The 25,498-nt window shown below is 39.7% G+C and overlaps 4 protein-coding genes across 4 annotated transcripts; 2 read left to right on the top strand and 2 right to left on the bottom strand.

Annotated features, from left to right (window-relative positions):
- Positions 1–272: 272 nt before the first annotated feature.
- krt98 (keratin 98) lies at positions 273–3,917 on the top strand. The gene is made up of 8 exons (XM_053341610.1): positions 273–611; positions 1,173–1,255; positions 1,407–1,563; positions 2,191–2,352; positions 3,046–3,171; positions 3,370–3,590; positions 3,704–3,714; positions 3,820–3,917. Exons 1-8 carry the CDS (start codon positions 273–275, stop codon positions 3,915–3,917), a joined length of 1,197 nt encoding a protein of 398 aa, XP_053197585.1.
- Positions 3,918–5,461: 1,544 nt separating this feature from the next.
- Positions 5,462–7,780, bottom strand: krt15 (keratin 15). The gene is made up of 7 exons (XM_053341599.1): positions 7,305–7,780; positions 6,996–7,078; positions 6,720–6,876; positions 6,452–6,613; positions 6,177–6,302; positions 5,813–6,030; positions 5,462–5,670 (listed from the first exon to the last, which is right to left on the bottom strand). The coding sequence occupies exons 1-7, from the start codon at positions 7,740–7,742 to the stop codon at positions 5,562–5,564; spliced, it is 1,293 nt and encodes a 430-aa protein (XP_053197574.1). The 5' UTR covers positions 7,743–7,780; the 3' UTR covers positions 5,462–5,561.
- Positions 7,781–17,172: 9,392 nt separating this feature from the next.
- On the bottom strand, positions 17,173–20,583 carry LOC128370600 (keratin, type I cytoskeletal 42-like). The gene is made up of 9 exons (XM_053330978.1): positions 20,435–20,583; positions 19,457–19,582; positions 18,871–18,953; positions 18,468–18,624; positions 18,129–18,290; positions 17,880–18,005; positions 17,509–17,735; positions 17,386–17,423; positions 17,173–17,279 (listed from the first exon to the last, which is right to left on the bottom strand). Exons 1-9 carry the CDS (start codon positions 20,519–20,521, stop codon positions 17,173–17,175), a joined length of 1,113 nt encoding a protein of 370 aa, XP_053186953.1. The 5' UTR covers positions 20,522–20,583.
- Positions 20,584–24,941: 4,358 nt separating this feature from the next.
- Positions 24,942–25,426, top strand: LOC128370616 (gastrin/cholecystokinin-like peptide). Its single transcript, XM_053330979.1, has 2 exons — positions 24,942–25,185; positions 25,350–25,426. Exons 1-2 carry the CDS (start codon positions 24,942–24,944, stop codon positions 25,424–25,426), a joined length of 321 nt encoding a protein of 106 aa, XP_053186954.1.
- The last annotated feature ends 72 nt before the right edge of the window (positions 25,427–25,498 follow it).

Raw genomic sequence — 25,498 nt, 5'->3', positions numbered from 1 at the left:
TTCAAGGAATGTCTTTCATTAAGAAATGTTAAAATGTGGAATCACAAGTTTGACCTGTAAAGAAGGAGAAAAGAACCCCTACCCACCATTCACCACCACACCCATGCTGATGGAGAGATTGTGTGGGGGTAGCCAGTCAGCTGCATTCTTTCCTTTCAACCCCCAGCCCTTCCCACTTTGCTGCTGCTATATAACCAAGGATACCCAAGTGATGCTTTCAACTGCTGATCACCTCCAGTATCCTTACCTAGTCCAGATTCAAATCCTTCAGCATGTCTTTCAGCTCCAGATCCTACGGCCCAAGGACCATGAGTGTCTACGGTGGAGCAGGTGGTCGTGGGACCCGTATCTCCTCAGCCCAGATGAACTATGCACCATCCCAGGGAGGCCTCAATCTTGCCGACGGCCTGGACCTCCATGTTGGAGCCAATGAGAAGGCCACCATGCAGAATCTGAATGACCGTCTGGCCTCCTACCTGGAGAAGGTCCGCACCCTGGAGAAGGAGAACGACCGCCTGGATAAGCAGATCAGGGATTGGTACCAGAGCAAAACTATCATCTCCCACGACTACACCAGCTACTTCGTCATCATCGAAGACCTGAAGGACAAGGTAAGAGGAAGCAGGGAGATGTGGGTGTGTTTCAGTGTTTTCTGTTATCTTTTCATCTTTGTGATATTATTGTATCTTGTGAGTTTAGGAGTAAGGGGTTGGGCAGATATTTGTTGGTATGTACTGCATGTAGCTTAACTATGATTTCGGGGTTAAGGTATGACAGGTGACATTTGATTTAGAGAGCTAGTAAATCCATCATTGCCATAGTTTAGAAGTAAGCCATCTCATCAGGAAGCACATGACACAAACAGAAAGCAGTGAGACGGCAATTTTCATGACTGTCATTCCTACAGTGCATCACATCTTGCCGACAGGGTTCAGTGTCACAGTGATAATTACGAAAGCCACAGCCTGACTGACATTATTAAGTATCATCACTATCAGCCTTAAAATGGGATATCAAAAGAAATCAGGGTATAACATACTTTTTGAACTCTAAATGTCAATATATTGGCCTTAAACATCCCATAGCGGTAGTGCTGTTGTGTCCGGTAAACTGTTAGATACATGAGATGTATCTTTTTTGACTTATTTCCTTGTGTTTATGTCCCTTCTCAGATTCGTATCGCCTCCAGACTCAATGCCAAGACAGTCCTGGACATCGACAATGCAAAACTGGCTGCCGATGATTTCAAAACCAAGTGAGTGTGCCCTCTTCAACCTGCCACATAAGTGAAACTTTACATGTGCATCAAAGCGTGACGTCATGTCTAACTAACAACTTCTAATCTTAACAATCCACTAAAACCTGCCTGACCTGTCTGGACGTCCTCCTGTGCCCTCTGCCCTCAGGTATGAGAACGAGCTGGCCATGAGGATGGCTGTGGAGGCAGACATTACAGGACTGAAGAGGGTGCTGGATGAGATGAATCTGGCCAGGATGGATCTGGAGAGTCAGTATGAGAACATGAAGGATGAGCTCATCATGCTCAAGAGGAACCATGAAGAGGTGAGGGTATAGAGAGTGGTGGGGAACCAAATTGAACTAACTCAGTGTTGGTTGACAGCAAAAACTTAATTTGCATCTGTCAGCACATAATACATTCACACAGGCCCACACCCACACTGTGTATGCACAGTGTCTGAGAGTAAATGTTAGTACACGAGTGATAAATGACACAATGTTCAACATCATCCATCGCTTTAGCAGTAGGGAGCCTAACACAGCAGCTATTCATTGCATGAAAAAGTTCTCATCATTTGTCATAGTCCATTGTAACCTAAACCAGACTAAAGGTGCACACATGACCTCTGCCTCACCTCTGATAGCAGTGAGGAAATTGCATGTTTTTATAAACAGCTCTGTCGGCCTCTCCAATTTCCCAAAGCTGCCCCCCTTCTCCTCTGCACACTTCCTTGTATTCTTCTCTGCCTCCATTAGCTCATTGGCACCGTTTGTCTCAGACACACTGCACACACGAACACACACTCACACAGTTCTTAACAGAGATCGACTAACCAAAAGCATGCATGCATACAATACAGGAAGATACTCTTGCTATAATAAATAAAAAATACCTGATTACTTTGAGATTTTGCACTGGCTGATCAAGTTGTTGCCCTTTGACCCCCACAGGAGCTGACTATGATGAGGAGTCAGATGGGTGGTCAGGTCAATGTGTCCGTTGACGCTTGTCCCGCTCCAGACCTGAACAAGGTTATGACAGACATCAGGGAACACTATGAGAGTGCCATCGCCAAGAACCGCAAGGAACTCGAGTTGTGGTACCAGAACAAGGTGAGAAAATACCAGCGGTGGAAAGTAACTTAGTAGATTTACTCAAGACTGTAATGAAGTACAGTATTGAGGTACTTGAGTATTACCATGTCATGCTTCTTTATACTTTCAATCCACTACATTTCAGAAGGAAATGTTGTACTTTTCTACACTCCATTTATTTGACAGCTTTAGTGACTTTTAACATGAAATCAAAGACTACAGAAAAAGTAAAAAACAGAAAACAGATTCACGTGTTTGAACTTTTCTTCTTTCCTCTCCTATTAATCACCTCATGACCCTCCTGAACCTCATGAGGCAATTTATCTGTTGACCCTTTGGAGGGTTGGGAACCACTTGATATAAAGTAGTTGCAGCTACAACAATAAATTGCTGCTTACACATTGATTCTGTATTTCAGTATTCAGTATTAATAATTTAATGATGTCATATATATCAGTTCAAAACACCACCAGGGATGAAAAAACTACTTTTAATACTTCATGTGAGTAGGATTTTTCATCTAGGACTTTTACTTGTAATATCTTGACAGTGCTTCTTTTACTAAGTAAAGGATTTAAGTACTTCTTCCACCACTGCAAAATACAACTGTTTAATTGATTTTTAAAGAGCTTTTCTTATCTTGAGAGTATGACAGTCATCTGCTGTAATTCTTGAGTAAAACATGTAACACTTTGTCTCTGATATGCTTAGATCGCAGCAGTGGAACAGGACGTGGTTGTACACACAGAAACTCTATTAACAACCCGCACAGAGATTAAAGACCTGAAGAGCACACTCCAGAGGCTTGAGATCGAACTGCAGTCCCATTTGAGCATGGTATGTTAACATATACTGATCATAATGATCATCTACTGCATTTGAAACTGTAAGGATATAGTTCCAAGTCTACAACACTGTAGATTTGTTTAATGATGCAGAATCACACTCAGACCTACAGGTCCTCCAGTCAGTGCATCAAAATCTTAATCACTGAATGTTCACTCACATGACAACTTCACCCTCTGACACCACCAGAAAGCATCTCTGGAAGGCACCTTGGCAGAGACTCAGGCTCGCTATGCTGCACAGCTAGCAAGTCTTCAAAACATGGTCACAAGCCTGGAGGCCCAGCTGTCCCAGATCCATGCCAACATCACAAGCAGCAAGCAAGAGTACGACATGCTGCTGGACCTCAAGACCAGGCTGGAGCTGGAGATCGCAGAGTACAGACGGTTGCTGGATGGGGAGGATGAAAGGTAAGAGAGATGAGGGAGAGATTATATGTTATAGATAAAAATATGTAATGTTTTAATCACAAAGTCGATACATTCTAACATTTTCTTCTTCTTGTCCTCCTCTCCATCACCAGCACAAAGCAAGGTAAGCATTCTCTGATTTTCTTTAATGTGCTGCTCAAGTCTTAACAGCGTTTGAAATGACATGACAAGATTTTCTCATGATTGTTGTTTCTTTTCTTTTCCTCAGTGGTCACCAAGGTCATCACAGTTGTGGAGACAGTTGTGGATGGAAAGGTAGTGGAAACTAGCAAGACTGTTGATGTGGATGTCGATCAGATTGAGTGATGCGTTGGAAGTATTGTTAAAAAACAATAAAGATCATGCAACTGAATCAGAGCCTCCTGTGTATGTGATTTAATTGCTTGTGCTACATTTTCATCATCATTGTTCCTCGCTGACGAATAATGAATCTTTTGGTAAAGAACAGATATCAGAGCAGATATTGCTTCTGATGGCTATTTTATTTTATGTGCCCATGTATTTTTAAAAAGTAGCATTAATCAGCATTTTTATACAAACAATGGATAGAGTACTGTACAAGTAATGAAAACGGGGTCACTTGTAGTCACACACTCAGAGAATTATCTTCTAACTCTGCACTTCTAGGGAGCTTTTCAGCCTCTTATAGCTCATTGTTTTGCTTTAATGACACAATTATTATACGATTGAGGCTTACTGCTCTCCTCAACCTTGTTTCCAGCATCAGTGGGCAGCTTTTTATCGCAAACAGTTGATAGCAAACAACATCTGATAAACAGACAGTAAGGCTAAGCTAAAGCCAAGGAATGTGAACTAACATTCGTCAGGTGGCTAGAAATAACTCAATTGTGATGATATGTGGCTTTGTTTGTGGCTGTGATGCTGCAACAAAAAAATACCTATAGACCTCCATTAAAAAGATAATAAAAATAAATGTGTAGCTTCAAGCCATTATTACTCTTTGCATTACGCATTTTTAATCCATGAAGAGTTAATATTGTAAATCTTCTTCAGAGCTTGGAAAATATATTTTTATGTGTGTGATGTCATCTCATGATAAAAAGACTTTTGGACAGGCAGGTGGACCCATGGAAGAAACAGTAAATGCACATGTGTAGTGGGCTCCATATGATGCAAGCAAATCAGAGAGCACGCCATGCTTTGTCCCCTAGTGGCCAAACATCAATTGATGCAACTTTAGTCAGTGTAATGACAGCCTTATCCCAGCATGCATTGGGTGAAAGTGAAGCACACTCACTTGATAAGTTGCCCTTCAGAGAATCAAATACATATGCAAATTGTTGTTTAATAAAAATTAAACTTGAAACAGAAAATCTTAATTCACTGGGGGTTAAAAGTCATGATGAGCATGTATGCTGTTTTTAACACATGCTCTGCTTCAGTCTTATAGTTCAGACCTGAGAGCTGTACAACTGTAGTGTTGTATTGCTGAACACTGGGTAGTCTCTGGGGTTTAAATCCTGAAGTCACTTGTATCCCAGAGAAATTTATGAAAAGAGGCAAGACCAGCTAGCCTCAGGTTTCATATTAGCAACCTTATCTTCACAGAACCATTTTATCTGTCCTTTATTGTCAGGACATAATGTGGCAAACACTGCTGAAGTACTACAGCTTCAAGCTATTATGATTTCATTGTGTGTAGGTTTTATACACATATGTCCCAAAGTAATGAATATTTGAACTATCAAACATCTAAATTGACATTCATCAGTAGGAAGATGAAATATACCATTTCAAAACATGTAACCATCATGATATTATTTTGAATGAAGCAGACACATTTAGTCAAACACAGAGCACAAAATGGCAGTCGGCAAACAGAGAGCCTTTTATTTTGTTCAAACATGTACGTGATGGAAGTACTGGATTCAGATTTGCTTTTAGTTGTCAGGTGTCGCTCTCTTGTGTTTGTTTGCTGCGTGAGACGGATTAGGAGGTGGTGGTGGAGGAGGACACCACCTTGCCGTCCTTCAGTTCCTCTGTCACCACTATCACCTTGGTGCTGGTCTTCGTACTGCTGCTCGATGAAGTGCCAAAGCTGTGGAGGGTAAGACAATCATTGTTATATTAGTTTATGATGAAAAGTTATGATGAAAAGATACAAATGTTCTGTTAGTTTTATTTCACACACAATCACATCATACATATCTCTACAAAGCTTTGATCCTCTCCTCTCTTACCTGCCCTCTCCGTCCAGCAGTCTTCTGTATTCTGCAATTTCCATCTCCAGACGGGTCTTGATGTCGAGCAGCATTTTGTATTCTTGGCCCTGGTGTTCCATGTCAGCACGTAGTTGCATCAATTGTTCTTCCAAGTTCGTCACCTGCATCTGGAGGCCTTGTAGCTGCATTGAGTATCTTGCCTCTGTGTCACCTAAAGTGCCTTCCAGAGCCGCTTTCTGCAGGAGGGAAGAGAAGAAAAGAGAGGCGGTGAGGAGAGAAACAATGAATACTGTAGGTGTATCAAACTTTGAATGACATTTTGCAGAGAGTGGAATAGGTAAAGAATGTGCAGAATGAAAAAGGGAGTAAGATGAGGATTTACCATGCTTAGCTGGGATTGTAGCTCGATTTCCAGGCCCTGCAGTGTACGACGGATCTCAGAGATTTCGGACTTGGATGTCTGTAGAGTTTCTGTGCTCACGGCCACCTCCTTGTTCAGCGCCTCTGTCTGCAGTAGACATGGGAGAATATCAGTGTTATGTTTGACTACATGCCATCAAACTAGATTCTAAGCAGACAATTAAATACTAAGTGAAAGAAATATATAGTGCTGGATGTCATGTTAAATAAATACCAGGGTACAGGGTTGAGTCTTACCTTTGACTGGAACCAGTGTTCCAACTCTCTCTGGTTCTTGGCAGCCACACCCTCATACTGCTCACGGATCTCAGCCATGATGGTGCTCAGGTCTACTTGTGGTTTTGCATCCACCTCCACGTTGATCTGTCCGGTCATCTGTGCCCGCATGGACGCCATTTCCTTTTGAATAAACAGATTGGTAAGAGGTTTGTTGGGCTCCTTTTACCGTACAGTAACGAATGAATCACAATGCAAATCCACTCAGATGACAATTTGCTTTACCCACCTCCTCGTGGTTCTTCTTGAGGAAGATCAGCTCCTCCCTGAGACCTTCTATCTGCATCTCCAGGTCTGATCTGGCCAGTGTCAGCTCATCCAAGAGTCTCTTCAGACCTGCGATGTCAGCCTCCACTGATTGACGCATAGCAAGCTCATTCTCATACCTGTCACACAGCAAGAGATCAAACATCAGTGTTTGCACCTTCAAATTATGAATCTCTTGTTCTCTTTACAGTCAATTATCTTCTTTTTCCATTTCACTCATAGTCAACATGATTCTTACTTGGTTCTGAAGTCGTCTGCTGCCAGTTTTGCGTTGTCAATAGCCAGATAGATGCCTCCATTGGTACGGGTGGCATCCTGGATCTGTGATGAAGAAATGTTTCATGTAACATAATTAGTGGAGTTCTTTCATCAACCTGTCTCCAACTGCAAACAGACTCCAGACATTAACTATGCTGTCAGCAACAAAAGGTACTACATGTAACACAAGGACAGTAATGCTCACAATCATTGACTTTAAATGCCAGTGGATCATTTTGCACTGCATGATAAACTACAGTGTGACATGCTTTGGCTTCTTCTAACATACCTTTCCCTGGAGGTCAGCAATGGTGACCTCAAAAGCTGAGAAGTCACGGGATCTGGGGGAGGTCTTGCTCTCCATGAACTGGCGGATCTTGAGTTCCAGCTCAGCATTGGCCTTCTCCAGGATGCGGACCTTGTCCAGGTAGGAGGATAGACGGTCATTCAGGTTCTGCATGGTGGCCTTCTCGTTGAGGCCTGCGCTAAGGTCAATGCAACCTCCTGCTCCATAGCCTGCGCCCTCTCCCATGCCAAAACCATAACCACCTGAACCACCTCCTGAGCTGAAAACGCTGGCAGAGGAGATTCTTGCTCCACTGCCACCTGCACCACCATACACACTTGAGGCATATCCCCTACGCACTGAACCTCCACCCAAGCCTCCACTTGAATAGGAGCGCCCAGAGAATGAGCTTTTAATGCCGCTGCTTCTAATGGATGCCATTGTGATGGTTGCTGAGAAGGTCTGCCTGCCTTGGAGAGGAGATGATAGACTGAGATGTACAGCCTTGCCTCCTTCACCTTTTATATCCTTCACAAGGCTGCTCCCTCTGCTGTGAGTGGGGGCGTGCAGAACTGAAGGGAGGAGCATAATCTGAGATGAGTGCTCTGCCCCACCCATCACACCCCCCCTTCAGGTTCATTTTATGCAACGATTCTGGGGAGAAAGTAGGGTTACACTAAATCCTTGTTTGAGAAGCAATTTACTGACACCATTCAAACCTCAAAACTATCTCCAAACCTCAAACAAAACACATGCTTCATTATTCTGTTATGCATTTATTCATATCAAGACTCCATATTAATGTGCATCTATCTGAACTTTTACCTGTTATTTCTACAAAGTATGATTGCCAACAGCCACACCCGTCACTGTGAGCTCCAGGTTAGTTATTGATGCAAATCCGTCAGGTTTAAGCCTTTGTCAGTGTTCTGACACATAATCCATTTTTATTGAATTTGTGCCATGGCAAACCTGTTGTGTAACCACAGAAACGAGCACTGTAAACACAGCAAAATGAATGATAGTCTTTCACTTGACTCTCAGCCAGCATACTTCTTTTCACACACCCCTTTGTCTTTTTTTTATGCTGATGTTATCTAGCAGTAAAATCAACTTCTAAGCGTTGGTTCTTTTGTGTTTCATACATTAATTTCTTTTTCACATCTGAAACTTTTCTGGAAAAGATCTGATACATTGTCTTCTGTTTTGCTCAACAATAGACTGCAGAGTTGCCAGTTTTAATTAGTTTTAAGGGCATTTATGACGTTAGTTGAGACCTGGCCATATTCAAGACTGGGCACAGCAATGCTGGAAAGTTCCCCACGATGAGTCTTGTTCTTTATTTTTCTTGGCATTGTGCGTTGGCATGTGCATCATGCTCAAAGAAGAACAAGCTCTTGCTTGTTTGCTTCTTTCCATTTCACAACAGTATTTCTTTTGGTGTTTTATAATGCCCAGAGGACTTTGAACAATAAGTCTCACATCAAATGTGAAAAGGTTGATTTAATTAAAACATGCAGACTTTTTAAAGTTTTCCTTGCAGTTCTGGATTTACGGATGCAACAATAATGCATTTTTGCTTTGGGGCATTTTGCTTAAGAGTTAAACCTAACAAAGAGTTGTTTGATCTCTAACTGCCAAATGACTACTGTACACTGGCTTGGGGTAATACAAACCAGATGTTTCTTTTCACTGCTGCTTTTCGTTTTGAGGTTAAGAACTCATCCCATGCATGTGCTAAACAGCTATAAATTATGTCTAAGACAGCTCCCTAGAGATAGCATTTTCACACTAACACACCAAACTCTAGTGTGTGTGTGTTCTAATGTATAGCAATTCACAAGTGTTGAAAAAGTATTCTACAGCACCGAAGTATAATTAAGGACATTTGTCGAGTTTCAAACATTTTAGCTTGCATTCTTGTTTCATTTATAAATATGAACTTAATGCTTGGTAGTTGCCACATAATTCAGTGCAACAGGACAGAGTTTGTGCACATTGTTTGTATCGTGGGTGTGGCACTGGTGAAGATGTTTAAACAGAGCATATTGTTACAGTACATTCTGGTTTAGTTAGTCTATATAAAGTTTACTGGATGTTAGTGTCAGCAGTAAATTATGAGTTAATGTATGAGTAATTTCAGACACTGTTACACTGTGAGTAAATGAGTGCAAAATACTAAACACATTGATTTTCTGTGGACTGACAAAAATTGTGAGATTTTCTCACACTGAACAAAATAATAAAATAGACACTATGAAAATATAAAGAATATTAATCGTATTCTTAAAGAGAAAACATTTTGATAGTAACTGGTGGTTATCAAAGATGAAAGAAAGCATGACAGAGACATTATTCCTCAGGCACAAGGCAATCATTACATCTGCCAAAAAAACAGACAGAGTGGCAGAGAGATCTCACTGCAGGTCAAAGAGGGCTAAAGTTGGAGACTGTGACATGGACAATGTTGAATTAGTAATTTTTTTTTCTTTTTAAAATATTTGCCTACTTGACTTTTTCTGAAATTAAATTCATGCTGTTCAAAATGTTATTTCATCAATTTGAGCATATTGGTTTACAGTTTGACATGGTTGATGTTCAATTATCAATGTAGATTACATGGTTAATATTATTATGACAGAGTTAAATTATTCTTTTTAAGTTCACTTGCTACATTTGGTTTACATTTTGCAGTTTTTCTGAACTGCCAAAGCTGTAAACCCCATTTCTCTGAACCAAGTGTTCAGTAGCGTGAACCCATTTATTGAATCAATGGCTCTTTTAGAAAAACTTTCAACAATTTTTTATCAAGTATACACAATTTGTAGATCTTTTTTACTCTTTTTGTGAAACTCACTAAAACACATTTTGTGTTGTGATACATTTCTGATGCATAACTGTAACCACAGGAGGCCGAGGTTAAACATAATTACAGCACAGATGTCATAGCTTACACACAATGACTCTAAACTGTTCTCACTTGGTTGCTAATGATGGGATAAAACCAATGTAAGCCAGTTCAAAGTGGACAGGCTGCACAAGTGAGTTGGAGGATGATACCAACAGGAGGAAACAATCTGAAAGGCAGAAAAGTGTGTTATAAGAAGGAAGAGGAGGAGGAAGACCATAAACATTTCAGATGAAATTCCTGCAATTGTGATAGACCATGTTCTTCTTCATGGAATTAATTACTGCATGTTCCCTCTTTGTAGTATTGCTGGACTGCCATGTGAGAGTGGAGGGACTCTTACATTCTCTTAACAGCAAGAGGCTCTCATTGTTGACATGGTCCTTCAAGACAATGGGCCAGATGCAAGAATATGTTCGTATTTTTCTTTTAAAATCTATTGTACTTTTTTCGTGAAGTGGAATTTATGAGTGTGCCACGTCGGATTCATCAAACATTCTTATCACCAGGAAACAGTCGTAAATGGCTGTCATAAACATGATGAATCCAACCTTTTTCCCGAGAATAGTGAAATAACATGAATGACGCCTTCAAAATACCATATTAGGACATCCGGCAGGTTGTAGAGAAGCTCCATTCATTAAAATGGCACCTAAAACACATTTTATTATTTAGTGTGTACGTGGTGGAATTAAAGGTCAAGGGAAAGACAAAGAATGGAGGACTGCAGGTTGATTGTGCGTGACAGGTACGACAGTTTGTTCGTACCTCAGAGAAAATCCAAAATTCAAGAAAATTTGTGAATGCGGCAAATCCTCGTAAATCACTTGTACGCATGGTTTAAGAACGAATCTGTGCGTACGAGTGTTTTTTTGCATCTGGCCCAATGTCTGAAGGAATCAACAGTGTCAGTATTTCCACCACTGACCGTGTGCTCCAACATAACAGGGTTCACATGAAGCAACCTATTGAGCATAACTCGAAGCGTTAAAGATCAGTGATTTCAGTTTGTAAAAGTGTGCATTCAAACAGACACAGTCAGTGGTGATTGTTTACAGTACAGTATGCTACATGCAACTGTCAGGCTGCACTATATTGTAAAGACATGTATGTAAGGACTCCCTGGCCAACATGGTAACAATGTGACACTGTATGCAGCCGTAAGTAATTGTGGGGTTCTCCACAGGTCATGTCGCCCTCAGCCATACAGACCTGGGCACCATAGTGTGGGGTGTGGAGTCCACATTCCCCCTGCATTTCATGCTGGTCCACAGCACACTGGCCGCAGAGGCCCCAAAGCAGTATATTTGTTAGACCCTGTGTGGGCAAACTGGGCATACTTAACAAAAACAATGAATGTGGTCCTGTTGTACCTGTAGTATAGACCCACAAAATTACTATGCATATGCAGGATAAGTGCTCTTGTTGAAAGTAGTGTCAACTAAGTTGTATGTTTTGAATACTTATATATTCACAACCAGATTAGAAGAAAGAAATTAAGAAATGATATTGAAAATTGACAATCTGTGGTCAAGCCCACAGTGGGTCACATCCCCTTTAACACCAAAGCAGTTGCAGTGCTGGTTCGGGGCCAGTGCTTAATTTGGAACCGGTTTTCCTGTTCACACAAAGAACTGGCTCCGGGCCACAAAAACTGGTTCCAGAGTGGCACCAGTTCTTTGCTGGACTAAAAGAAAGAACCGCTTACCTTAAGGTGCAGGGGGCGGGGTTATTGAGACCAACCACAACAAACAAGACCGTGTGGTGAATAGATAAGGAGTGAATTATCCCTTGAACATTTGACTGATGGTGAAATTAATGTGTTGTGAGTTAACTGCGCTCTGCCGGCTAACAACAAAGACTAACAACCTGTCGAGCAGCACAAATACGTTGTATCTGCCGTGTGGTTGCGAGCCAGGAGCAACAGCTGTACCAAAGCTAGTCTGCCATTATTGTTGTTGTTGCACGAGTCTTTATGGGAAAGCAGCGAACGTAACTGGCGTATGCAGTGATGCCATTACGTGGCCCCGCAAGACCCTTGAGCAGTGGGAAAGCAAACTGGTTCTCAGCTGGTTCGCAGTTGAACCGACTGCGAACCAGCACCAGCACCAGCACTGGAACTGCTTTGGTGTGAAAGGGGTATGAAACCCACATGAGGGCCCAAAAAGGCAAAGTTGCTTTGGGCCCTACATTGGCTAACACACACAGGGCCCATTTTGGTTTAGTGTGGGTTTGCACTGCCCACACTGCCCCACAGTAAACATATTTCCACAGCGTTATTGGGAAACACCGAACATCATCTTACATTTCTAGGTGGTCTTTAGAATGTCTTGTTTGGACTTGAGCAGCAGGATCATGAGTAGGCAGAGCCTCCTGTCTATGTCGTAAATTGGGACAACGCCAGTTTTCACTGTGCTGTTAAAAGAGTGGTTCAACATCAACCAGGCATTCATAAATGTTTGCCTTCCACTGTACTCCCTTTTAAGCCCATTAGAAGGGTTTTTGTCTGCATGGCAGTGGAGGTTTACGACCAAAAACCCAGTACCAGGCCATGACATTAGCCTGTGGTGATACAGGTGTGGAGTCTTGCCAAGGCTGGATCTGGCACACTAGAGGGTTTTTCTCCCATTTCTTGCCTAGACAGAACATTATCAGGCAGCCTGTAATGTAGATGAAGCCCGCTGGCCGGGCCCATCAACTGTGTCACTGAGTTGTGAATATTTCTTTTCATTTACTGTATTACAGTATAAACAAACTTTTTTCTAGATCTCTATGCAATTGTTTATGTAGTATGTAATAAATGATCAGTAGTGTTTTTATTTTATCTGGTGGTGCAATCATTGTTTGATTTTGAGCAAAGATAAAACCGTTTTGATGCTGCAGTATTTTAGATGTTATCAATTGCTTGAAACTAAAGTATTACCAGTAATGCAGTACAAACCCATGCATTTTCACTTACATGTAAAGGAGAGCTACAGATAGTCAACCCCATCTTGTAATACATGTGCGAAAGACTCTTTTTCCATGTCTGATCCGTCCCTACAATCCCCTGCAGATACAGACATGCAGCATCCATTATGTCAAAGAAGGATGTGATCATGTGATCAGGTCATAAACTTTACACCTCAATGAGAAAAAGTATTTCTCTGTGGGGTTGAGCAATGAAAAGTGAAGTGAAAAACTTTTTAACCCTTTTTTTCCCCACCTGGCTTTCATGGAGGTCATCAAAGAAAGAGCTCAGTGTTGTATAATCCAATTTCTTTCTCATTTCTGTATTTTAAGATGCAGCAGAATGTATCAAATTGCACCCTAATGTAGCGTCATTTTGTGATATGTTTGGTTCTTTAATGTAAACTGAACAGTTTTGACAATAGTATGTAAATGTGTGCAAAATGGAATTACACAGAGATTCATTGGTGGCTGAGTTTTAGTGAGAAAGTAATTTGTGAATTGTGAAAGGTGTGGTCATTGTAGGCATTTAGTGTCATGGTAACGAATCACACCGGCCCAGTTTAATCAACAAAGACTTCTGTGGTGCTGACTTTGTGAAGAGTTGTAGTTGTATGACTATAGAGTAATGCCTGTGAGCAATTGTAATAAACTGGAAATGCTGCATATTTCCAGGAACATTGAGAGGGTATTTTACTTTACCTAATTTAATTAATTACTGCTACCAGAAATAAACACAACCACTTTATCAGCTTCTGCAATTAAATGACAGTTCACAAAACATAATCCACAAAACCCACAAAAATCACATAAAAGTCCCTTTGAGGCAGCAGTGGTCTGGAGAAGTGTGCTTGTGCCTCCCTGATGCTCTAAGTTAATAACATAGCAAGCATTTTCACCCACTGTCTCTGAAATCAAACTCAGGTGCTCTTGCTTTAGGATTCTTTTAAAACACCAAAGTGTTAAGAGACTTTATAAGTTTCTTCACAGGTTGCGTAATGTGAAGCACTTTGTTTATGTAATTTCTTTTGTTGTAAGGCACTTTGAGCTGCATTTCTTTTATGAAAGGTACTATACAAATAAAGTTATCATTATTATGATCTCTTTGTCAATACATACACTTTATAGGTAGATTTAATTCACTTGAAGATAAAACTAAGGTATTTAATTTTAGTTAGAGTGAAACAATATTATGTAACCAACAGACACTCTGTGCACTCTTCTGCTTTGACAAAACAAAGGACAGGGTTTGGTTTTATGTGAGTGAGTGATGGTTATGGTATGTGTGGCTATGAGGCAAGGTGTGACTGTGGTTTCTGTGTGTGAAGCAACCATGAATGAGGTATGGACGCTTTTAATTGGGAGACTCCTACAAACCACATGCTCCATTCACTAAGAATGTCCTTTTTTTGCAGTTTTTTTATCTAGAGAATTCATGTTGAAACTTGAATGCAGACTTTACAGTAATAGACTCATGTGCAGTGTGTATAGAAGGTGATAATCTCCACATATACATTAGTTATACTTGTAGTTTAACTTGTGGGTGTTCTGTCAAAAAAAAACATATCAATAACCCGTAATGACACTTTTACTTTGTCACATATGTGTTCCACTATTCATCTGAATGAGTTCTCAGAGTACGAAAGACCTATTCAAGCCTGGGTACGAAGTTCCTGTTACACACAAATAACTGCAGCTTGTGGTGAAAACAGGATCAGTATGTTTGAAATGTGGTTACTGCTGTGACATGAGAATTAGCTCGAGGTGCTTTTACCTGGGTGTGTATGTCTCATGTAAGAGAGAAGACCAGCCTGAAACAATATCTCTCTTTTTATGTCTTGTAGCAGAGCGAATACCTTCTGGGGTGAATCACTGATGCATCCAAGTTTGTTTTTTTTCTTTAAATGCCCATTTGTCTATGTGATGTTTAAAAAAGTATTTCAGGCCCAGACAGATTTTGCTTGCACTTATACCCTGCACATATTGGCAACACCCTTTACTAACAGCAGTAATTCATGCAACACTTGAATGCAGATACACTGAGAAGTCTGGAAATTTACAACAGAAAATGCAACAGAACTGAGGAGAACTAACTCTAGATTCACTTTTTGTCATTAATAATATATAAAAGTAACTTGTATATTCACTTGAGAGCTTCACTATCTCCTCGCTGCATTTCAAAAGCATCACAATGCGTAACTAAATTGAATGAGGACCCACATGCACACAATTAATGACATTTATTTTGTTGATAATAGAGATTAGTCAGCTGAAGGAAAACTCATGTGATGCACATTGCACACAAGCCTGAGGTAACAGGACTGTGTTTGTGATTTTGTTGTTTTTTTCTGTTCTGTTCTGTCCACATAGTACATGCTACTGCAAAATGTAGATTTTGTCTGTTTTTGTCCACTTTTTACTCTCTTGGGCATGAAGTTTGACACTAGGAGTACAAATTGGATGTTAGAAATGTGTGTGTCCAGGTGAGAAGATGGACAGTAAAGGAGAGGAAGTGTACTGTGCATTTGCCAATCTAAACAGATTTAGTATCTATGTTTTAATCATGAATGTGACACACACTCTTTTCAGACTGCCTCTACAGTGAGTTAAGTGTAAGTTTCAAAGGTCCATCAACACTGTTGGCTTTTGTCTTGACTAGTCAATGCAGAATGATTCACATTTCGATTGTTTGTGAGGTAGATGCCTACAGTCTTCTTTGCCTAAACTTGATCATTCTCTTCTACTCAAAGCTGCTGAAACAGCAAGAATCACATCTCAGGACCATTAAATTGATTTAATAACCTAGCAATGATGTGTTAATTGAGTGCAGCACAAAAGCAGCGAAGGAAGAAAGGTATTACAAGTTGAGTCATTTTTCCCACCAGGAAGGTGAATAATGGATGTATGGAGATCTCAAGTCTCCACTTGATTCAACTCCACCCAAATGAAGACTGAAGCATGAACTATGAGCCTCCCCCAACCACTCTAAAACATCTACTGTATCACATTCAGGACACATTTACATCTCTGGCAAAGCTCTGCATGTTTCTGAGTATATCACATAGGTCTATATCGTGTCTACTGTGCTATTTCTAGAACATTGTTCATTGTCCTGTGGGTAAGTTCAGTTAATCATGTCTTTAAATGAATTTTGTGCAACAACAATCTGTTTCCACTTTGGTGAAATGCGATCATAAGATCCACCAAAGTTACAGTATGTCATGATTGCACTGTTGGATGGAAAGACAAAGGTGACACCTGGTGGTCTTGAGTAGAATTACATAATAAAAACTACATGGGACTTCAGAGTTAACATTTAATTAGGTTTTATTACAGTATGTTGTTATAATATTTAGCAGAGTATCCACACAGTAAAAATATCGATACTAACTTTAAGGTCTTGCAGAAAAACGTTGCAAAGTATGTCATTTTATTTCCAAAGCTTAAAACTGGCTTGATGCTGCAGCAGGGGGCCAAAACCAAAAGTGATCTAAAAGATTGACAAGTTTCATGCAGGTTTCTCTACATAGCTATGTTTTTTTAAACAATGTCTGATACTGTCTGACCACCTTTAACACCCAATTGTTGTTTGTGTGTCCAAAACATGATTTGTTTGTTTGATGTTTTAAACAGGAAGTTACACCATCTGTGGTTAAATTATACTATTCAAAAGCACAAAAACCTTTCTGATTTGTGATTTAACATGCATTTGTATCTGTATTTTCTGAATTTTTAATGTATTTTGGCCTCGCACTGAGCAATCACCACAAAAAACTCATTATGTACTCCCACCTCAATATAAAAACAAAATAAGCAATAAAAAGAAAAGTGAGAGAGAACATGCAAAGGAAATGTGCTTTTTCAATATAGTTTAAATTTAGGAAGTAATTATAATACCTGTAGACAGCTGAGCTGAACATAACAGTTGACTATAATAAATGATATTAAAGGAGTCAATTATTAACTATTTAGGGGCCGAATCATCATAAATGAAGTTTAGCACTATCAGAGGTGTTATTGAATGTCCTCCACTTGAGTGTCAACAACGGAGGACACCACCTTTCCATCAATGATTTCCTCCACAATGGTCTTCACTCGCCTCTCAATGTGGGGTTTTTTCTCTGCAGAGGTGGAGAAGACACATAATGCATCATTGACAGTCGCTGCACCCTAATCACAGCAAACATTTACAGGAAAGTGAAGCTGGTTTATTGGACAGTTTCTTACCTTCCACATGCTCCACCACCTTGCTGATGATCACAGCCCTTTGAAGAGAGTGGACATGTGTTAAAACATAATGTTCTGCTTAAACTGTTGGCTTAAAGAATTACAGACTGCTTCATATCTCACTTTGCTTGCTTATGTTCTCCATCCAGCAGTCTCCTGTACTCGACAATCTCCAGTTCCAGTCGCATCTTGATGTCCAGCAGCAGGTTGTACTCCCTTCTCTGTTGTCCCAGAGAGTCTCTCAACTGCTGCAGCTCCACCTCCATCATGTTGATGGTCAGCTGGAGCTGGCTGAGCTGAATGCTGAATCGACTCTTTGTTTCCTCTAGACTCTGATAACGGCACTGAATCTGCAGGGAATGCAAGAGAAACTGTAAGAGAAGGAAAACCACACTGCTTGCCTGATAGGAAATCATAAAGTTACAGCTTCGTGATGTATCTGCACAATACAAATATAATCCCACACAGTCAAGGTGCTTTTGTCTGTTTCCTACCTCTGCGTGGACACTTTGGAGGTTAATCTCCAGACTCTGGTAGGTCATCTTCAGTTCCTTGAGCTGGACAGAATATGTCTCCACCTCTTTTGTGTGGGTGCTGATGGTTGTCTGGAGACCTTTCATCTTCACACACGTACACACATGCACACACACACACAATAAATAAATGTCTTGAATTTTCCATCTGTGACTCTTCTCATAATTTTTGTTTCTAGTCATTTTGAGTATGTCGCTCTCCCATCTCACCTTTTGTTGGAACCATCTCTCAAGTTCTTCCTTGTTCTTCATCATCAGCACTTCATACTGGCTCCTCATGTCCTCCATGACCTTTTTTAGATCCACAGAGTGTGCGTTGTCCACTTGGACGTTCACATTACCACTCTGCTGTACCCTCAACCGCTCCATCTCCTGCCACATGAAAAGGAGAAAACTTTTATGTCCTCTGCGTGGTGTGAGAGTCATGGCACCAACAGATGGTGCCATTGCACCAGAAACACACCTGCTCTTAAGTCATTCAGAATCCTCCAACACTTATAGTTTCAAATTCAGTTTTAAACAGGACAGAGAAGACATTTCGTTCCTCACCTCCGCATGGCTGGATTTGCAGTACGCCAGCTCTTCTTTCAGACTTTGAATCTGCGCACTGAGGTCGGTGATGGAAAGTTTCATGGAGTCCCGGATCCCTCGGAGACGAGCCACATCAGCCTCCACTGCATTACACATGTGTACCTCCATCTCATACCTACAGAAGGAGGTCAGGTGGAGTTACAGAAGCTGTGTCAGGATTTACAGTTATTTATAGTTGCAATAAAACAGTTCACATTTAACAATAAATGCATAATGTAAATCTTATTCAAAACTTATACAATTAGCCATTACTTTACAGCAATTACAAAAGTATTGTTTTCTTCTTTCTTTTTTACCCTAATGAGATTATAAGAAAGTATATCCAGATTTTTGCATGAAGTGACAGAAGAATTAAACCTACTTTATCTTGAAGTCTTCCATGGCCAGTTGAGCATTCTCAATCTGCAGGATGATACTTTGATTCTCTGAATATCTCCTTGCAATCTAAATGCGGTGGAAAAATGTCTTTGTTCATATGTTTGATTGCTTCACTGAAGGCATTCATCAGTAAATTTGTGTCATTTTTGTTCTGTAGCAGACATCAGAAAATGACTGACTTCTTGGTATGCAAAGGTTTTAAGTTACAACAAAGAGAATCCACAGATGTGCTCCACTGGTTCTTAAGTCTATCACATTTGACATGAAAGGCTGAGAAACAAAGTTATGTTAACCACTAGAAACTGGTTCATCTTAATCTCTGTGTTCTTTTGAAAAACTAATAAGATTTCTGTTCTCTACTTCTAAGCAGTTCAAAGTAGACAAAAAATGTGTTATGTGTTGTCATAATGGTATAATTGAGGATTATGCCTCTTTTAAAAACCTGCTTTGTTAATCCAGTTTAGGTTTTAAACCATATACACAACATGCTTTCTGTGTGTTTCTAGCTCTTTGTTTTTAAAATAGTTTTCTTATTGTTCTTAATGTGTGGTGTTAAATGTAAGTTTTACTTTCGCTCTGAGATCAGAGATGGTGGCAGAGTGAATGGTGTAGTCTCTGGAAATGATACATCTCTTCTCATTGAACTCTTTAATCTGCAGCTCCAGCTTCCCGTTGGCACTCTCCAGGGAACGCACCTGCACACACAACCAAAGTGTCACGGCACGCAACGACAGATGACAGATGATAGATGACGCTGTTTATAAAGCGCTTCAGTCCGGGCTCATAACTCCTGCATCTCCTCAGTTAAATTATATTTTTCTAATCCAAAAAAGGATATTATACCACTCCTAAAACATTTCATCCTGCTACACTTAAAGTATCAAACATAAAGTACTTGAAAGCTTCCTGTTATTGGTGTATTTTTACATATAAACGTAGAAATATTGACTTAATATCACTGATGTAATGATATGTTAATATGTTAATATGTTATTTTTTAATGTTATAGCTGGTCATGGTGGAGCTCAATTCAAGTACATATATGTTACATATGGTTAAGTAGCTTATTTTACAGTGATTTATATCTTGTAAGCTCATGATACATTCAGCTAAATATCACGATCTGCAAAGTAACAAGTAACTTTCAAATAAGTCAAGTAAAAAACAATAAAATAAAAAAAAATAGTTCCCTCTAAAATGTAGTAGACACAAATGTGAGATAATTCTCAGTAGTACTGTTATTAAGCATAGTCAGCACTTTATATGCACTAAAGGTACTTTCTCCAGAGACCTGTGATCTTTATTATCTTTTTTTTAAATATATAAAATCAAATTAAACTGCAAAAACCAGATTATATGATACTTTATGTATGAGGAGCAAGGATACATTTTATAATAATAATAATGACTATGATTATTATGATTATTATTGTTGTTTACTACATGTGCTTTCTGAGTTATTTCTAGGCATAAGTACTGGAAAGTGGGATTGTTGCAGTTTATAGAGTGCATCATCATCATCATCATCATCAACAACAACAACTTACCCTCTCCAAGTAGGAGGCCAGGCGGTCGTTGAGGTTCTGCATGGTCACCTTCTCGTTGGTTATCATTGAAGAGTCGTAGCCCGACATAGACCCAGAGGAGAAGACAGAGTTGGACTGGGAGATGCGCGTCCCGTAACCTCCCGCGCCTCCGTACACGCTGGGAGCGCGCCCCAGGTAGCCCCCGGTGGAGATGAGGCTTCGTTGCTCGACAGAGACAGGCATGATGAGAGGTGGAGAAGGAGGCTGAGCTGCAGGTGGTCAAAACTAGACAGTCTGTAGCAGGAGGTGTTTCTGACTGAGACTACTGAGCATTATATAGAGCCCGAGGGAGGGAGGCAGCGTCAGTTTAGATTCCAAGACAGTGTCTGGCATGCAGATAATTGTTTTATTTTTAACTGATTAGGCGTGACAGTTAATGTTCTCCATGGAGGACAGGTTGAATATCAGGTTGGTAAACTTGATGGATTGATAACAGATCATCTCAGGTGTTTAATGGTTTTTATTATTCTTCTGTGTCCGTTTCACTTTGGCTTTACATGGTTTTAATGTAATTCTGATCATCTGGATACTGTGTCTAGTCTGCATAGATTTTGAGATCATTTTAAAGCATATTACTTTTGATATTGAAGATTTTGAAATCAAAAAATGTTAATCCTACTATGTATATAAAGTAACATTTCTCCTTTTTCACCATTTAGTATTTATCTCCTGCACTCTTCACTTATACACTTCACAGATATAGTTTCACCTGTCTGTAATCATTCCTAGTGTGTATTTCTGAATATTGTTGAGTTGTTATTCTGTGTAAATATATTGAGAGCCAGTGAAGAGATTCTATTTAACTGACATGAGACACTCATCTTTTCTTGTACTATACTGTTACAATAAGTTTTAGCGTTTATCTTTAGCTTTAAAGTACCTCAGCAATATATTTGACCAATTGCATATTGTACAAATGTATAGGGACTTTTGGGGGCTTTTGAATGGAAGTAAACTGTTACATCACAGCATCTTTTCTTTGTTTCCATCTACCATCTATCTTAAAGTCCCCCTCCACTCATAAATGAGTTTTTCTTCTTATTCCTACAGTTGTATGTTTGAACTTCACTGTGCAGAATGATGCATCTGCTGAAAGTGGAGTTTCTCTGTGCCCATCAAAGTCAGATTTTAAGGGGTGGGCCTCTTAGCATGATTTGTGACATCACAACCAGTTTGTAGTCACTCCTGGTCCAATAATCAACTTACACAAGTGTGATGAGGAAACATGAAGCCCCCACTGCACAAACACTGAGAGTGAACTTTACAGTGAAGTAGGAGACATTTTGCAGTGAAACTTCTGAAATGAACATTATTAAGATGATGGATTTTTCTAATGGGGGAGATAGAAGAGATGAAGGATTTTAAAGTTGTAATTACACCTTTTCGTTGAAAAACCATATAAGACACACATTACTATTCTAAGCAGAGTGTTTTTATATGTCTTAATGCATGTCTGAAGTGGATCTTTAAGTAAGCAAATGTAACAATAGTCATACCAGCATTAGTCGATGTTTTCTACAGTTTGCATACTGATTTGTAACTATAGTAAAGGCTATTAGGTATCTAGCAGCTGCATTAACAAGAACTTTACCTACGAATGAGAATCATCCAAAGCACATCTCAATAATTAGTGGCTTCTGTTGGAAATTTTGGGTTATTTTCAATGTGTGAAGTTTGCCAGTGTCATATAATGTTGTTTGATTCCTAGTGTAAGTTATATATGGTTATATATGTGTGTGTGTGTGTGTGTGTGTGTGTGTGTGTGTGTGTGTGTGTGTGTGTGTGTGTGTGTGTGTGTGTGTGTGTGTGTGTGTGTGTGTGTAAGCAATACTGCACTGTGTAATCAAATGTTGCATGGATCAGCATGATCACACATATGAAAGGACTGCAACATGAGGGAGGAGAAGCTTGTACCAGGCACACTTCAGCAGGAGTGTGGTTTATGTTACAAGTTTAATATGAAGTTATTATGAATCAGTAAGGTTTAAGAACCAATAAAAGCCATGCACCATTTTATTTTTATTTGATTTGATCATCAGAACCAGAAATAATGGTAACATAAAAAAAACTAATGTTTGGAGCCAGTACACACACAACAATTGTGACCTAATTTGGAAAAAGGTTTGGAAATGATTTATGAAAATAAGGAGGAGACAGGGTAAGCAAGCTCATAGGAGGAGTGTGGTAAATGCCCATGGAACACCATCATACTCATTATATCTTCATTAATATAAGTTCTTAATTCAAATCTGTGTCACACATCTACTCAGGGATAACACATTACATCATCTAGAAAGTGTGCAGTGCAAACTTTATTTTGACTAACACAGATGGCTGGCAAACAAAGACATGTTTTTCAGGTTCTTCTGAATCACTTTCTGCTTTCTTATGCACGGTTAAATATAAATATATTTTTAAAAAACATTTTTGTTATGTTCTCAAAGCAAGATTTGGCAAATATGTTAATTGTGTTTTTCTTAATGGATCATTTAGGAAATGTGTCCAATCAAACATTACTGAACTCAACTGCTGTCAACCCAACACAAACAGTGTCACACCTTAGTTGGAAAGATATCTGGCATGCAATCGGACTAAAACATCTAGTAGTTATTGATGCCTGTATCTTAAAACCATCTTGTCGCTATGCTGTGGAACACACCCATCAGTAGAAAGTGACAGATAACACATTGTATGCCATAACATTGTGATTGTGGCTTTTGATTGAGAACAATATTTTCAGTATGTTCTCTAATTTACACACTCACTTTAAATTAAAAACTTTATTCAGCATCATAATCATGTATTGCTTCAAAATGTCACTGTTCATTATGGTATCTGTTCATTTATTTTAGTTAAAAGGTGAAGATAGGATTTAGCAATGTGCATTCGTTTTGTTTTTTTATATTATTATGTTTGTTAACATCATCATTGTCAATAAATGGCTTTTTCCCCTTTTTTCTGTCCTGCTGGTTGAATGTTCTTCCCCCCTCCAGTAGGACAATATGTAAAAGTGGTATTGTGTGAATACCCTAATAACCCTTTGTGTGGTTGTGTGTGAAGATCACATACAGCATTACTGTATGTTTAATATCAGAGGCTGCATGAGTTTATATATTGTATTAGTAAAAGACGGACTTATTACCTCTCACCAGGGTCACAAATTCTGCAAATAAAAGTGGAAAGTGAGAAGAAAAATGTGTGAAAACACAATGTAGGTGATAAGATAAAAAAAAAAAGCAAAAACGATATCTGTTGCATCATTTCCTGATACAGTGGGTGTGTGTGTGAATCTGACCTGGAACACAGATAAAGTTGAGGGATCAATCTTTCCTCAGTATGAGCTGTCTGGGACGTTGATCAGATTTCACTGTTGGGTGTGTGCAGTCAGTCACAGTCCAAGGAAAGTAGCAAAAATAAGTCTTTCCACCGCAGGAAGTCGTTCAGAGTTCACCAGTAACATTCCTACAAGCTGTAGATTTACTGTACAGCCTTGGCCGAACATTCTGAGATCTACTTTCTCTGCTTTCCATTATATTTGCTGTCACCTGTCACCTTTACTCTGTGTGAATCAAAGTACACAGCACATAATCGCTCATCCAGGTTATGATCAGGCGTTTTGCTCTGCGGAGCAGTCAATAACTGGGCTACTTGGTGTTGTAGAAAATCCATTCAGTATGTAAACAGTCCTAATGTCAACAACACTCAGTTGTACCGTTGCTAGGAAGGTAGAGTGGTCGTCATCTGCAAAGTCCAGACCATAACATGATATGATGAAGGTGATCATCACTTCAATTCAATCATTAAACTGTGATTGATCAGCTTCAAGCTCTACTTTCTTAAAACAAGAGTTTTTTAAAAAGTGTAATATCCCACACAGTGTTGAAATGAAGGGGGATGTACACAGTAGTGCAAAGAAATAAGAAATAATAAAAATAAAAAATAATTTCTTATTAATAACTATTCCTTATATTCCATCTGAAATCTTGAAAACACGTTTTTCCGATATTCCAAGCCAAATGTCCAGCCAGTCACATTACATCCTCTGTAATGGTTAAAAAAGCTTCTTAAAGAGTATTGGATTTCTAATGTAAATACATTGACTTGTTTTACTATTATTGCAGTGCAAAAAAAAGGCCATTCCAGGTAAGAGAGGAGCATCATAATGGGTTTGTGGATGTAGTGATCCATCATTTCCTTTACGCACATCCTCCCAATGCACCTGTCTCCTAATCAATGCAAAGCTCTAAGGTGAACACCGGAATCGATCTTTGATTTTAGGCCGCATCACTTGCACCCAGCTTGTGGTATAAAAAGGATGGATGTAGCACCAGAAACATCACACTGCTTGGGTTCTGCTGTGCACATAGCCGTCTTCATACTTACAGTAAGTTCTTACAGTCGCTTTGAGCAGAATAGTGTCACTCTGTGTGTGAATGTAACCTTTCTTTTGTCCTCCTTCTGTGCAGACATGCCAGGAAACAGGATTGTGGTGTTTGCACTTGTGGCAGTGCTGCTTCTGTCTAGTGCAGCTGGAGAAGCTAATGAGAAAAATGCCCTACAGCAGCTTTTAGCCCAGAGGGAGAAAGCAAGGGAGTCTGCTGATAGACAGGCGCCAGTTCTTAGGGCTCGCTCCGCACAGATGGCGAGACGGGCACACCTATCTGAGGATGAACGTGAGGTTGTGACCAAACAAATTATGCAAGCAATTTCAGGTATGATGTGTGTTTAGGGTGTGAGCGATCATTCCTGATTGTTGTGAATTGTTTTGCTGGTGATAGTTACATTCAAATGAGGGAGTGGGCAGAGATCCAAGAAACGCTCAGATCTGTTTACTGCATCCTTGTGTGTGATTCATGTAGGAATGGTTTGTTCACAGAGATGATGAACTCTGAGTGCATGTCTGATCGGGACTATCAGGGCTGGGTGGACTTCGGACGCCGGGATGCAGAATGAGACCCAACAGTTGCTGCAACAGCTGGAGAGTTCACACTTAAGGCTTTAAGTTCAGATTTTATATGCAAAGTT

The sequence above is a fragment of the Scomber japonicus genome, chromosome 2 (genome assembly GCF_027409825.1).
Source record: "Scomber japonicus isolate fScoJap1 chromosome 2, fScoJap1.pri, whole genome shotgun sequence".
Lineage (NCBI taxonomy): Eukaryota > Metazoa > Chordata > Actinopteri > Scombriformes > Scombridae > Scomber > Scomber japonicus.
The sequence above is the reverse complement of the archived record's forward strand: the minus strand, read 5'-3'. Positions and strand labels throughout refer to the sequence as shown.